The sequence below is a fragment of the Nanorana parkeri genome, unplaced genomic scaffold, assembly GCF_000935625.1.
Source record: "Nanorana parkeri isolate BGI_ZX_2015 unplaced genomic scaffold, ASM93562v1 scaffold78, whole genome shotgun sequence".
NCBI lineage: Eukaryota > Metazoa > Chordata > Amphibia > Anura > Dicroglossidae > Nanorana > Nanorana parkeri.
Genome location: NW_017306346.1, coordinates 2,097,765 through 2,111,294, shown reverse-complemented (window position 1 = coordinate 2,111,294; position 13,530 = coordinate 2,097,765). Strand labels below are relative to the sequence as shown.

Sequence of the window (13,530 nt, the reverse complement as noted above, 5' to 3'; positions counted from 1 at the left end):
GGCTCCCCCCCCCCCCCCGCCCCTGTCCGATCCTCCAGCGCTGACTGACGGAGGGGGTAGGTACAGCTGGCTCTGCCTCTAAATAGGCAGAGCCAGCTGTCACTCAGACAGCTGGGTGGATCCAGACATAATTGTCGGGATCCGTTTCGGCTGCTGCGTCTCCGTCTCGGGGACGGATTACACAGCGATATCTCAGTGTTTGCTGACGATACCAAAATTGGGAGGGTTATAGAAACAAACCAAGATAGTATAACATTACAAGAGGACCTGGATAGAATAGGGGAGTGAGCAACTTTATGGCAGATGAGGTTTAATGTGGATAAATGCAAGGTTATGCACTTTGGGTTAAAAAACAAGCAAATGGGTTATACAATAATGGGTATGCTGCTAGGGAAGTCTGAAATGGAGAAAGATTTGGGGGTCACTGTAGACCATAAACTCAATAATAGATTACAGTGCCAGGTTGCGGTGAGCAAAGCTAGTAGAGTCCTGTCCTGCATCAAGAAGGGAATGTTTTGCAGGGATAAGTCTATAATTTTGCCACTCTACACATCAATGGTTCGGCCTCACCTGGAGTATGCGGTGCAGTTTTGGGCACCGGTACACAGAGGGGATGTCCTTGAACTGGAGAAAGTCCAGCGAAGGGCGACCAAACTCATCAAAGGGATGGAGGACCAGAGCTATGAGACACGGTTACTAAATTTAAATATGTTCACGCTGGAACTAAGGAGATTAAGGGGGGACATGATTTTCATGTACAAAATGTTCTATAGTCATAGCGACATTAGCAACAAACTCTTCAAGATTAATTCCGTAACAAAGACTAGAGGACACCACCTGAAACTGGTAGAAAAAAAATTCAAACACAAGGGGCGAAGGGGGTTCTTCTCAGTTCGCGCGGTTAGGGTCTGGAACTCGTTGCCACAAGCAGTGATTTCAGCTAATAGTGTGGAATCGTTCAAGAAGCTTTTGGACGATTTCCTGAGAAACGGTAATATACAGGGGTACAAGTACTCCTAAAAACGAGATGACTCGGGGATCTTTACACACACACACACACACACACAATAGGTTGGACTTGATGGACATGTGTCTTTATTCAACCTCAAATACTATGTAACTATGTATGCCGCGAGCTGTAGCTCGCGGTATACTGAGCTTTGGGTGACGGGAGGACGCTAGTTTGTGTCCTCCCGTTACCCTTTGGAGAACTATGGGGAAAAGCACTGACCCCATAGTTCTCCTTTAACACAATGCAGGTTCAGGTGTAAATGACAGAAGGTTAGCATGCATGTGATAATGCACCGCAGCACACTACACATGTAAAAAGGGGTTGAAAATATGAACACGTGCATACAAACCTTTTCTAAATTTAGGTTTGACTTTGGACTGTTCCTCTCTTGGTTTAGAAGTCTCCTGAGGTGGGGGCACAATGAAATTCATCAGTTCCAAAACCTTCTCACATGTGAGCTGTGGAAAGAATAAGAAAGTTTAGTCTGCTGGAAAGATTCAAGCAACAGTGAGTTGACATCTATATCTGACATCTACAGAAACCACATACAGCCATATATCCCAGAATGCCATTATTTTACTTGGGTAGTGGAACAGTAGCGTTAAAGCCGAAATGCAGCCTTACCTTCAGTCTTGCACAGTTGTAGATGCTCCTCTCCTGTACTGAAATGGCATACCCTGATTTCACAGCACACCAAGGTTCTCACAGGTTGCATTAGAAACTGAAGCAAGTCAGATAGAGCTCACCTCATTTTCTGGCTGGAGTACAACCCAGTATCACCTAGTCCTTGCCTCCTCAGCCTTACTGTTCCTGGTCTTTCCCAGTCATTCATTTTATTTTAGTTCTTTCAATCAGGCTCACCATCACATGTGAGTATTACCTAGAACAAATGCAGCCTGCCTAGGAACACTGACACCCTCCCATTAACCACCTCCGGGCCGGCCGTAGTAAAAAAACGGCCGGCCCGAGCTCTCTAGATCTGAGGGGGCGCGCGCGAGTGGGAAATGGCCGAAATTTAAAAACAGGCAGCGATGCCTGTCACCATACAAGCGATCCGCCGGCTGTAGAGCCGGCGGATCGCGTGTATGGGGTGCCGATCGGTCCCGTCCCCCCCCATCCTTTCAATATTTGCACTACACTTCCCAAGAGCCAACCCACTGGGCTGAGGGCTCTTAAGAGAAGTACTGAGATAGGGTGTTGTGATATTTTCAGGAAGCTATGTATAGCATCCGGCTGGCCCCTCCCACCAGCCATGATCTATCTGCATTCCACAGACAAGCATAGAGACCAGGTAACAACCTCACGGGTTTGAATGGAAAAGTCTAATTTAAAAATGTAATTATCATGCTACTTAGGGAGTAAAAGAAAGAACCAGATAAGGCAAAATATGAGCAGACTAAACGTCAGCTTTATTGTTACAAATGAGTAAGAGTCCACCTAATAGGTCTGTAATGTAAACTGCTTAGAAGTCAAAAACAGATTTAATAGTACTATTCAGGGGAAAACTTCATATTAAAAAAAGACAATGAGAAATGAGCATCTACCTTATATTCACCAAGGGCAAAATGGCAAGCAGAGAGCTGGATTAGTGACCTCTGCTGTTCCAGGCTTCCTTGACTCAAGATCTGCTGTGATGGTGAGTGAGGTCCCTGCAGAGCTGCCAAGAGGTGAAGACTGTTGATGGCTTTCTTATGTTGCCCCTATATAGAATAATTCAAGAGACAAATACATCTGGGGTGCATCCTTCACTGTTGGTCATACTGGATTCTCCGGTGCCTAGAAATAGGTCTATTCTTGCTTCAGAATGAAATCACCTACCTGATAAATAACCATATCTGTGAGGAAGATCCTTAACCACAGCCAGGTGTCTGTCTTCCATGGTAAGCAAATTCTGGAGAACTCTAACAGAACAAGTAAACAAAGGATTACACTGTACATGTTTTCTGCAGTAGTTAAGTGAAAACCTTGTTACTTTTAAAAACAAGCTTAAACTGCATTGTGTAAAGGCACCACACAGCTTTAGGAATGTTGGCGAGTATGTACCAAAAGGCACATCGTCATAAAATGTTTTTTTTTTTTAAATGCATACATTAGAAACAAATGAACTGAAATGAACCCAAAACTTCTTCTTACAATTAAAGTAATAAATTACTATTAGTGATCAAGTGGATATAAATTAACTTACAATGACATTGAATGTTTGCAATTAACCACTTGCCGTCCGGCAGTTATAATTAAACAGCCGGACGGCTCACTCTTGGCGGCGGGTGGGTGATTGTTTAGAAACGTCCTTAGCTGCGAGCTTAGCTAGCGTGCGAGCAGGAAATTTTGAACATTTTAAAGTGATATTAAACCTTCGGGGTGTTTTTAAACTTTTTTTATGGAGGTCAGACTTACTTTAAACAACTTTTTTTTTATTTCCTCGTTCTCTAGTGGTATCCAAACCCCTAGCCCCACTCCCCGTATGGGCGCCTCCATCAGCTAGCCGGCTGCTGTGGAGGCACTTGTGCGTGCACGCTCACAGCCATGCCCTCATTTAGCTGTGTGCATCTATAGACACACACAGTGTGTGACCAGCCAGGCCCCCACTCTTGGTCACAGTGTGACTGATGGCAGAAGGAGCCTAAGGCTCCTCTGCCCTCAGTACCCTTCCCCACAACCAGGAAGTTCAGGGAACCCAGGGTATCTTTCCGGTCGCAGCGGAGGACACAAGCGGCTGCAGGTAAGTGTTGAGGGGACAGGGGGTTTAGAAATGTTCTGGATGTTTTTTGCCTTAATGCAGAGAATGCAATAAGAAACACTCAAGCCTTTAGATAAACTTTAAACAGCCGGCGAGGGCTGTTGCATACAACTGCTCAGGCGGCTATAGGCCCCTAACGCTGCCAGCTATCCTGGGCTCATCTGTCCCCTGTGCAAGCTTGGGACTGGTACCTTGATCAGAGGAAGATCAACACACTTCCAGTGGCAACCAGTATTACATCATTTCTGGTTTCAGTGTGTCATTTCTCTGGCTGCTGTAGCCGGAGAAGAATAAGATCTCTGCTTCTTTAAATTCTTGGGGGTTCCTAGGTGACATTAGGGGTCTAATAGACCCCTGATATCTCCATAAATAGACCCTGTCACTGTATCTGTGCTATCACATAGAAGGCTTATCAGCTCCCTATGTGATAAAGTTAGGTGTAAAATAAACAAAAATGCAAAAAGTAAAAAAAATAAAGTTACATATAAAGAAAATGGGTCCCCCCACCCCCCATGTACACGCACATACAAACTGAAACACGTGACATGTTTGGTATCTATGTACCCGATGTGACCAAAGAAATGTAGCAGAATACATTTTGGCCTAAATGTATGAAGAAAGATTATTTATTTGCAATATAAGTAGGGGAAACTTTTTTTTCAAACTTTTTAGCACCTTTTCTTTTATATAGTAACAAATAAAAAACCCCAGTGGTGATTAAATACTACCGAAAGAAAGCTCTGTCTGTTCCAAAAAAAATACAATTCATTTCAGTACAGCGTTGTATCACTGAATAAATGTCAGCCAAGGTACCTCATCACTGAATATTGATAAATGGCCTGGCCAGGAAGGGGGTTTAACACCCTGGTCTTCAAGTGGTTAAAGATGCACTTATGCTTTAGTAGGCACGTACTAAAAAGACAAATACTATACAAAAACTGAAGGAGTTACGTACCTTTGTCAAAGGCATCTGAAGAATGAAGGAGGTCCCAACATTCTCTTGCCATTTTAAAGCTTTCAAGTACTTCATTATGGTTAGGAAGATCACTTTTATTAACAATAGGGCGACTTCGACTTTTCCCAGACAGATCTTCATCATCCGAGCTCTGTGAATTTACATTAAAGATGTATGCACTGAATTTATAAGAAAAACAGACCATCACATAATGACCAAGTAACACCTTTCCAAGGGTACACAACAACAAAAGGTGTTCTTTTACACGTCAGTGCAAAGAGCAGAGGAAACTTCTCAGAGCTAAACTTTTTAGTAATTGTAAAATGTATAAAGAAAACGGATTTCTGCAAATATTACTATTGAAACTTACTGCAAATATATATTATTAATATATTTTATAGGTAAATAAAAAAGTTCCACTTTAACAAAGTACCTTACCTTATAACAAAAATGTATCTTATTTGTGTATCAGTCAGCTGTAGATCCTCAAATAAGTTACATTTTTGTTAATATTTAAGGTATTTGAATGCAGTTTTTTTTAAATTTTACTTCTGAGTTTATTGTCACTTTACCCACTTTTTATTCCCTATCCCCTCTTACCTGTTATGCTGGATTCGCACCAGAAAACATACTCATCTACCCAGCAAATCCAGCGTCCCAATCCATCTCCCATGACCGCTGTCTACTTCTCTGATGTCATCAGGAGCTGGTAGTCTTTTCATGATTCTACAGCCACCCCCCTTATGATGCAGGGCCAGACTCGCCACCAGCTGCTCTGTGCCCTGATCCTGCAGTTATAGGCTTAATTCACTAACATTTTTAGGGTCGTGACCGCAAATCAGGAGCAAAGTAAATGTGTGTGGCCTGCTACAGCTTTAATTCTGCTGATCCAGGATGCTCAGTGTGTTACTGTTATCTGTTTTCAGAAACCGTCATACTGAATAAGTACCTTTTATTAATAGTTGTTCATTAAAGCTGCCCAGGTCCACTTTAGCTCCCTGCTTAGACGTCCACCCTCCGCAATATAAAATGCTATTTAAAAAAAAATGTTTTTTTATAACCGTCCCTTCCCACGAGCCTACTGTGATATCCCTATTACATATCCATATAAACAGCTAATAGTAACACACTGAGCATCCTGGATAATCAGAATTAAAATACAAGAAGCTGTAGTAGGCCACACGCTCATTTACTTTGCTCCTGATTTGCGGTCATGACCCCAAAAAGTTTAGTGAATTAAGCCTATAACGTGATATTATATAAGCAAAGTAGCAAATTGCTACCTAAATGGATGTTTTCTGTGAATATCTGTTATGTTGCTGAGTTATCTATATACATATCTGCAAGAAATACCATTGTCTTTTCTCTGCTCTCTGCAAGTTTCCTTCTTTTGTGAATGTGCTTGCCAGAACCGACTTCAACTTCACTGAAAACATTTGGAATGTCTTCTAGGAGGACAATGGGTACTTGGCTTGGAGTGTTTGGTCCTTTGGAAGAAAAGACATTCCATTTAACAAGGAACATTTGGACACCAACAATGCAACTGAAAAAAGACTATATTATGACTGACTAATGTCATAACCAATGGCACCGAAAACTGTGTGTTTGTGTGTGTGTGTGTGTGTGTGTGTGTATGTATATATATACACACACATATATATATATATATATATATATATATCACACACACAGTGGTACCTCGGTTCACAAACTTAACTTGTTCCACGATCCTGGTCGCAAACCGAATCGAAACTGTGATCAGACCGCAATCTCGACTAGCGAAAGCCAGGCTCATGTGTCAGAGCAGGGAAGATGGCTGTGGTTGTGTTCGTCACTTGATGCAGAGTTTGTCAACGGAAGAAAAATTTAGCAGAACTTCCTATTCGCGAACAGAAGCGTTCGTGAACAGAGGTACCAATGTATTTTATTTTTTTTATTAGCGTGTCAGCCAATTAGCTTTGGACGTTGCTGTACCTTTGCAATAAACCACTGGTTAGTCACAAGGAGAAAGACCGATGTGCATTTGCCTGCCTTCCCTGAACTTGGGGAACAGCTGTCCCATTTTGTGGAAATGAAAGGCAATGTAACATTATAGTTGAGGTATAACAATACATTCCCTTCTATAGGACCTGTCCTGTAGTTTACTACTGGAGAATATTTAACTTTTTTTTTTCCATACCACACCATGCTGTGAGCCTTACACAAAGGGGCTTCCAAGCAATCAGATGGATTTCCCCATCACATGTACTATAAGCTACAGAACACAATGTCAGCTTCTGTATTCCTCAGTGGAGAAAAGTGAATTGAAAGATTAACTGACAAACTTGCAACAGCTTGACTTGGTGTATAGGCTTGTTCAGAAAACTAATCTTTGTGCTGGGAGTAATGTATAAGTTGCAAATCGAAATTTACAGAACAATTAATATTTCAAGGAACAGATAACATAAGAACAATAATGGTTATGGTGCACAGATCCTGAATAGCTGGGTGCCAACCCCTGGTTAAGTAACAATAACAAAAAAGAAAAAAGTTTTTGTTTTTTAGGCACCACAAGACAAGTCCAATGAACTCCAAACGAGAAAATGTATATAACATCTAATTTATTTGAATTCATACAAAGGTTAAAAGCATCAGTTAGTGCATATAGAATATAAAAAAGGACACACAACTACGAGAGAACCTCCTAGCACCCCCTAAGTTCCAAATTAGAGGTTAGATTGCATAATCAAGGATCCATAGACATGATTGGTAGATGATACAATGATTAAACAAATACATTTCATAAGAATAGAGAGTCCATATTCATAGTAATAAAGAACCTCTAGTGGAACAAAATTGGTGGGTGGTGGTGCAGTACTTGCAATGGTAATTTTGTTCCACTAGAGGTTCTTTATTACTATGAATATGGACTCTTCATTCTTATGACATTTATTTGTTTAATCATTGTATCTTCATCTACCAATTATGTCTATAGATCCTTGATTATGCAATCTAACCTCTAATTTGGAACTTAGGGGGTGCTAGGAGGTTCTCTCGTAGTTGTGTGTCCTTTTTTATATTCTATATGCACTAACTGATGCTTTTAACCTTTGTATGAATTCAAATAAATTAGATTTTATATAAATTTTCTCGTTTGGAGTTCATTGGACTTGTCTTGTGCCTAAAAACCCCCAACTTTTTTCTTTTTTGTTATTGGAAAAGATAACATAATTAGAAGCAGGAAAATGTAATTGTTTGGCAGTGTTTTGCTACTAAGGTAGGCGGTGCTCTGTGTCCCTTTAACAAAACACACTCACCTTGGAAGAGGGATGGCTGAATGGCACTGATATAATGGCAGACACTTTTGAAAAAAATGAGGGTAGTAGAGTAGACAACTTGATTCTTATACTTCGCATGGGCCTCATTATCAAAATTGCTGATGTACCGGCAGAGTTCTTTCACACGGTGAAACAGATCATTAAATGTCCTGAATAAAAGAATACAAATCTTGTCTCAAAGCAGAAAAACAGATTCATCTGAAGACAAAATCCATGAACAAATCAGAGGCATTAACCCCTTCATGACTGAGGCCCTTTTTTCATTTTTTGCACCCATGTTATATTCCACATTTTAGGCCTGAAAATGACGTAAAACCCCCCAACATTATATATTTTCTGAATGCCAAGACCCTATAGAATAAAATGGTGGTAGTTGAAAATTTTTATGTTGCGCAATATTAGCGCAACTCCTTATTAAACCCCAAAATTTAGTGACAAATTTAATTAAATGCCCCAAAACACAACAAATTACCCATTTTTTTAATGAAATATAAAAGATGAGGGGCTTTCCATTAAAACCAGGGAGCCAGAAGAAAATAAAAGGCAACAGAGTTTAGTGAATAAAGGATCATTATGTCACCCGTCTATGTGAAGAGTTGAAATCTTAAAAGCATACATTGAATCAAATATAATTTACAGAGTTGTGTTTGTCCTGACACTGTCCAACACCCAGTTTTATTTCCTGGGCTTCAGTCACTACTACAGCTTACCAGAAACCTATTCTTATAACTCATCATGTCTCACCATACTAACTATACATGGAATTATTATATTCAGTGTGCCATATTACCTTGTTCCTTTGTCCATCTGCCATTCACATCTCATTCCAACTACAGAAAGAATCTTAAACAGCCTATCCCAAGGGTCCAAAATCTGTGAAGACTTCTCTGTCAGCCCTTCAATAATGTATTTCTGGGAACTTCGTTTTGTGGGGGAAAGTAGATCAGAGGAGTCCTGTGTACCTGGGTATAAAAACAAATTCCTTATCAATAAGCAATGTAAATATACGTGAGCAAGTTCTATGTAGAACATAAATTGTTAAGTGCTCTACCTCCTCTGTCCAATATGTCTGTACAGAACACTGGTGCACAACCACGGCTCCAGTTGATCCTCCAATTTGATCTAATAAAAACAGTCAGCACATGATTCCAGATCAATCTGCCACATTCTCTTTTATTGATTCAAGGCTGCAGAACATAAAACCAGACATAGCAAACGTACTAACACATTTCAGTCCAAGAGGCCTTAATCATAGCTCATAGCTTTGATTAAGGCCTCAACGGCAGAAACTCATTAGCATGTTTGTTATGTCTGGTTTTGTGTCCTAGTGCCTTGAGTCAATAAAAGTAGAACATGGGAGATGGATCTGGAATCATGTGCTGACTGTTTTTATTAGAACGAGCTCTAAGGGCCCAGTCCCAGTTTTGTGTTTTGGATTGATTTCTTCCCGATACATTCTATACTGAAATCAATGAAAACCCATCAACATATACACTACATTGTCAAAAGTATTTGGAACACCTGAATCCAATGATTTGGAGGGTGTCCCATCACCTCCATGGCCACAGGTGTATAAAATCAAGCATCTAGGCATGCAGACGCTTCTACAAACATTTGTGAAAGAATGGGTCGCTCCCAGGAGCTCCGTGAATTCAAGCGTGGTGCCGTGATAGGTTGCTACCTGTGCAATAAGTCCATCTGTGAAATTTCCTTGCTACTAAATTAGGGATGCACTGATACCAAGTATCGTACTCGGTACAAGTACTGATACTTTTCCAGCTCCAAGACTAGACTAGAGAAAAATTCAAAAGTTAGGAGACGGATGCCATTTGTAAGGAGCACACGGGGCTCCTGGGATTTGTACATCTCTGTTTTAATGTATTATTTTGTTTTTATAAATATATATAAGGGATGCACCGATACCATTTTTGCAAGTACTGGTACTTGCCCAAGTACTTACAGACACAAATACTGATACATTTGTGTTTATTGTCATGTGACAGTTTTTCTAAAACAATATCAATATGATTTCAGGACAGTGGTGGAGCGCCAGAGCCAGGTTCCAGCTGCAACCCTGGTAGTTCTCATGAAAAAGCCAAGTATCGGCACTGGTATCTGAACTGGTATCGGTGCATCCCTATACTAAATATTGCACAGTCAACTGTTAGTAGTATTATAACAAAGTGGAAGCAACTGGGAACAACAGCAACTCAGCCACAAAGTGGTAGGCCACATAAAAGGACAGAACGGGGTCAGTGCAGTGTGCAGAAGTCGCCAACTGTCTACAGAGTCAATAGCTACAAACCTCCAACCTTGGCCTTCAGATTTGAACAACAGTGTGTAGTGCGCTTCATGGAATGGGTTTCCATGGCCAAGCAGCTGCATCCAAGCCTTACATCACCAAGTGCAATGCAAAGCGCTGGATGCAGTGGTGTGAAGTACGCCGCCACTGGACTCTAGAGAAGTGGAGATGTGTTCTCTGGGGTGACGAATCACGCTTCTCTATCTGGCAATCCGATGGACGTGTCTGGGTTTGGCAGTTGCCAGGAGAACCGTACTTGCCTGACTGCATTGTGCCAAGTGTAATGTTTGGTGGAGGGGGGATTATAGTGTGGGGTTGTTTTTCAGGGGTTGGACTTGGCCCCCCTTAGTTCCACTGAAGGGAACTCTTAAGGCATCAGCATACCAAGACACTTTGGACAATTTCATGCTCCCAACATTGTGGGAACAGTTGGGGATGGCCCCTTCCTGGTTCCAACATGACTACGCACCAGTGCACGAGGCAAGGTCCATAAAACACATGGATGAGCGAGTTTGGGGTCGAGGAACTTGACTCGCCTGCACAAAGTCCTGACCTCAACCCGATAGAACACCTTTGGGATGAATTAGAGCGGAGACTGCGAGCCAGGCCTTCTCCTCCAACATCAGTACCTGACCTCACAAATGTGCTTCTGGAAGAATGGTCAAACATTCCCATAGACACACTCCTAAACCTTGTGGACGCCTTCCCAGAAGAGTTGAAGCTGTTATAGTGGCAAAGGGTGGGCCAACTCAATATTGAACCCTACGGACTAAGACTGGGATGCCATTAAAGTTCATGTGCATTTAAAGGCAGGAGTCCCAATACTTTTGGCAATATAGTGTATGTAAAAGCACAATGCACTGTATTTTTTTTGCCTGTTGCAATAAACATTAAATTGCACATTACTGTACGTCACAAAGTAATACACGGTGATGTGAGTCTTAACGCTCAAAACTGCAGAGGTGCGAATAACCTATATGACATGTATTTAAAAAAAAAAAAAATATGGAAAAATGCAGGGGCAACTTGGAACCTCTGATTGGCACAGAGAACAAGTTGTATAATGGCCAGAGCCGTGATGCAGACTAAGTGACATCATCTACCCTACGATCAGAGATGTAGAAGAAAGTGGTGCATAATTTAACCCTCTGGAGTCAGTGAAAAACAAATTATCATTTTGGATGGTTTTAAAAGGAAAGCATCATTCATATTCTAGAAGTATTAGTTGTGTGCTGTTAGTGTAATATTTACAGTCCAAGCAGACAAATGACAGTAATCAACTGCTCACAGACTGATACCGAACCATTCAATGAATCTCAGCATCATGTGTGACACTATACCAGTATATGTATTTTCATCCAAGAGCTAGCAAGTGCTTGTTATTACTTTCCAAAATGTTTCACATCACAGAGAAATATGGTAATGATACAAATTGATTCCAACCTTGTTGTTGACTGTCATTCTGAGGAGATCGTGTCACATAGTTGATATAAAATTCGGCAGCTTTGTTGAGGTACTTGTAGAGCAGGCTGGCGGGCAAGCGAACATCCAAGTTGTTTATAATAAGCGGCAGAACATCACAAACTATCAAAGAAGATTACAGACAATGATGTAAAAAGAGAACGACAGTTTCAAATGTTGCCTGATCGCTATTATTTCATCAAGAAATATGGAAATACATTCATTTCAATCACGCACCCCTTAGATACAGAACATCTGTTGGTAAATATGGTGGTGTTCCATCACAACTGGAAACTTGTTGGGAGTGTGTATGTGGGTGAGGCGCACTACACCTTACTAAAGTAGCCATGTGCAGATTCCATTTTAGAATATAAGATAGTGGTCACATAAAGAACCATGGTAAAGCGATACAAACACATTTCAACATTCAAAGACAATTCTTCAGAGACTTACAGTAATCATATTTCATACTGGCTTTCCATTTGTCCCCACACATTTGTGCAATCCTTGGACCCAAAATGTTTTTTTCTTTTTTGCAGCAGCAAACAAAGCGATCTGCAGTGTGGGCTTTTTTTCTGTTCAATTGTTTTTTATTGTTACAAATAAACAGAGATTTACACATACAACATTTGGTGTAAAAAAGAGGGTTGTACAATAACATGGAGTGGGCTTTTTTTAACGTATCTGCTGCCAACAGCACAATTAGTACTTTTACCACAACTTATATGGTGCAGGCCATGATAAAATTACCAGCCATTTGGGTACCACATGCATAAGGAAACATGAGCTTGGCAACACTTCAATGATACCGGTCGGAATCAAAAGGCATGCACTCCTTTTCCACCTCTTCCCACCCCCTCCACAAGATTCTCCATCTGCACCCACTGCAAAATCTGGGGCATGAAGCGATAGGGAGGGAAGTCCTGCAAGAGGTGCAACCTGCACAAAATAATGTTGAAAACCACAGATATCTGATTACTGAAGACAAGTATACTATGGCCCATGTCACACTAGCTATACTGTCACTGGAAAAGACACATCAGTGACAGGATGGCTAAAGAGGGCATTTTTGTTTTTCCCTCTCTATTGATATTGTCAATGGTGAGCTGTCATCAGTGACAGGATCGCTAATGTGAGATTACAGTCCATGTACCCATTGCACTCCTGACCGCACGTCCAACAAAGTATCCTGGGTGCTCAGTAGTCGACGGATGGCCACCGTCAAAGTAATGCAGAAAAGAAATAGACACCGGCACTCCAATAGTAAATCGATTACGTCTATTTATTGAGGTACATCAAAAGCAAAATAACACACTTAGTGCCAAGCACTAAGTGTGTTATTTTGCTTTTGATGTACCTCAATAAATAGACGTAATCGATTTACTATTGGAGTGCCGGTGTCTATTTCTTTTCAGGATCGCTAATGTAACACGGGCCCAAGGGTTACTTCAGTTTGACTTCTCCAGTAAAGTAAAAATGTTACATTGTTACAAAATGATACAAGATTCTTGGTTTGGAAAACATGTTTTACAATTTCATTTGTGTAAGTATACAATAAGCGCTGATGCAGATGGAAAGCAGTATCCAGTCAAAGACTGCTACACTCACCGAACAGCTTTCTAAAGCAGTTTACAGGCGATTCCTGGTCCTCAAGGCTCTCAGCTTCTAGAAGTGTCTCACCCAAGCTAACCTGAGAATAAAAAGAAAAATACATTTTTGCATACTGGAAGCACAAAAATAGCT

General features: G+C 41.0%; 1 protein-coding gene across 2 annotated transcripts in view; it reads right to left on the bottom strand.

Moving 5' to 3' along the window:
* The window catches only part of INTS10 (integrator complex subunit 10), a 35,546-nt gene that overhangs the window by 14,693 nt on the left and 7,323 nt on the right, over positions 1–13,530 (bottom strand). For both annotated transcript variants that reach the window (XM_018576858.1, XM_018576859.1), the window contains exons 5-13: positions 13,396–13,477; positions 11,770–11,910; positions 8,815–8,986; positions 8,004–8,173; positions 6,061–6,194; positions 4,708–4,858; positions 2,831–2,913; positions 2,557–2,712; positions 1,362–1,470 (exon numbers count right to left, since the gene is read on the bottom strand). In XM_018576858.1, coding sequence (XP_018432360.1) covers positions 1,362–1,470; positions 2,557–2,712; positions 2,831–2,913; positions 4,708–4,858; positions 6,061–6,194; positions 8,004–8,173; positions 8,815–8,986; positions 11,770–11,910; positions 13,396–13,477 — 1,198 coding nt within the window. The remainder of the gene's footprint in view (positions 1–1,361; positions 1,471–2,556; positions 2,713–2,830; positions 2,914–4,707; positions 4,859–6,060; positions 6,195–8,003; positions 8,174–8,814; positions 8,987–11,769; positions 11,911–13,395; positions 13,478–13,530) is intronic.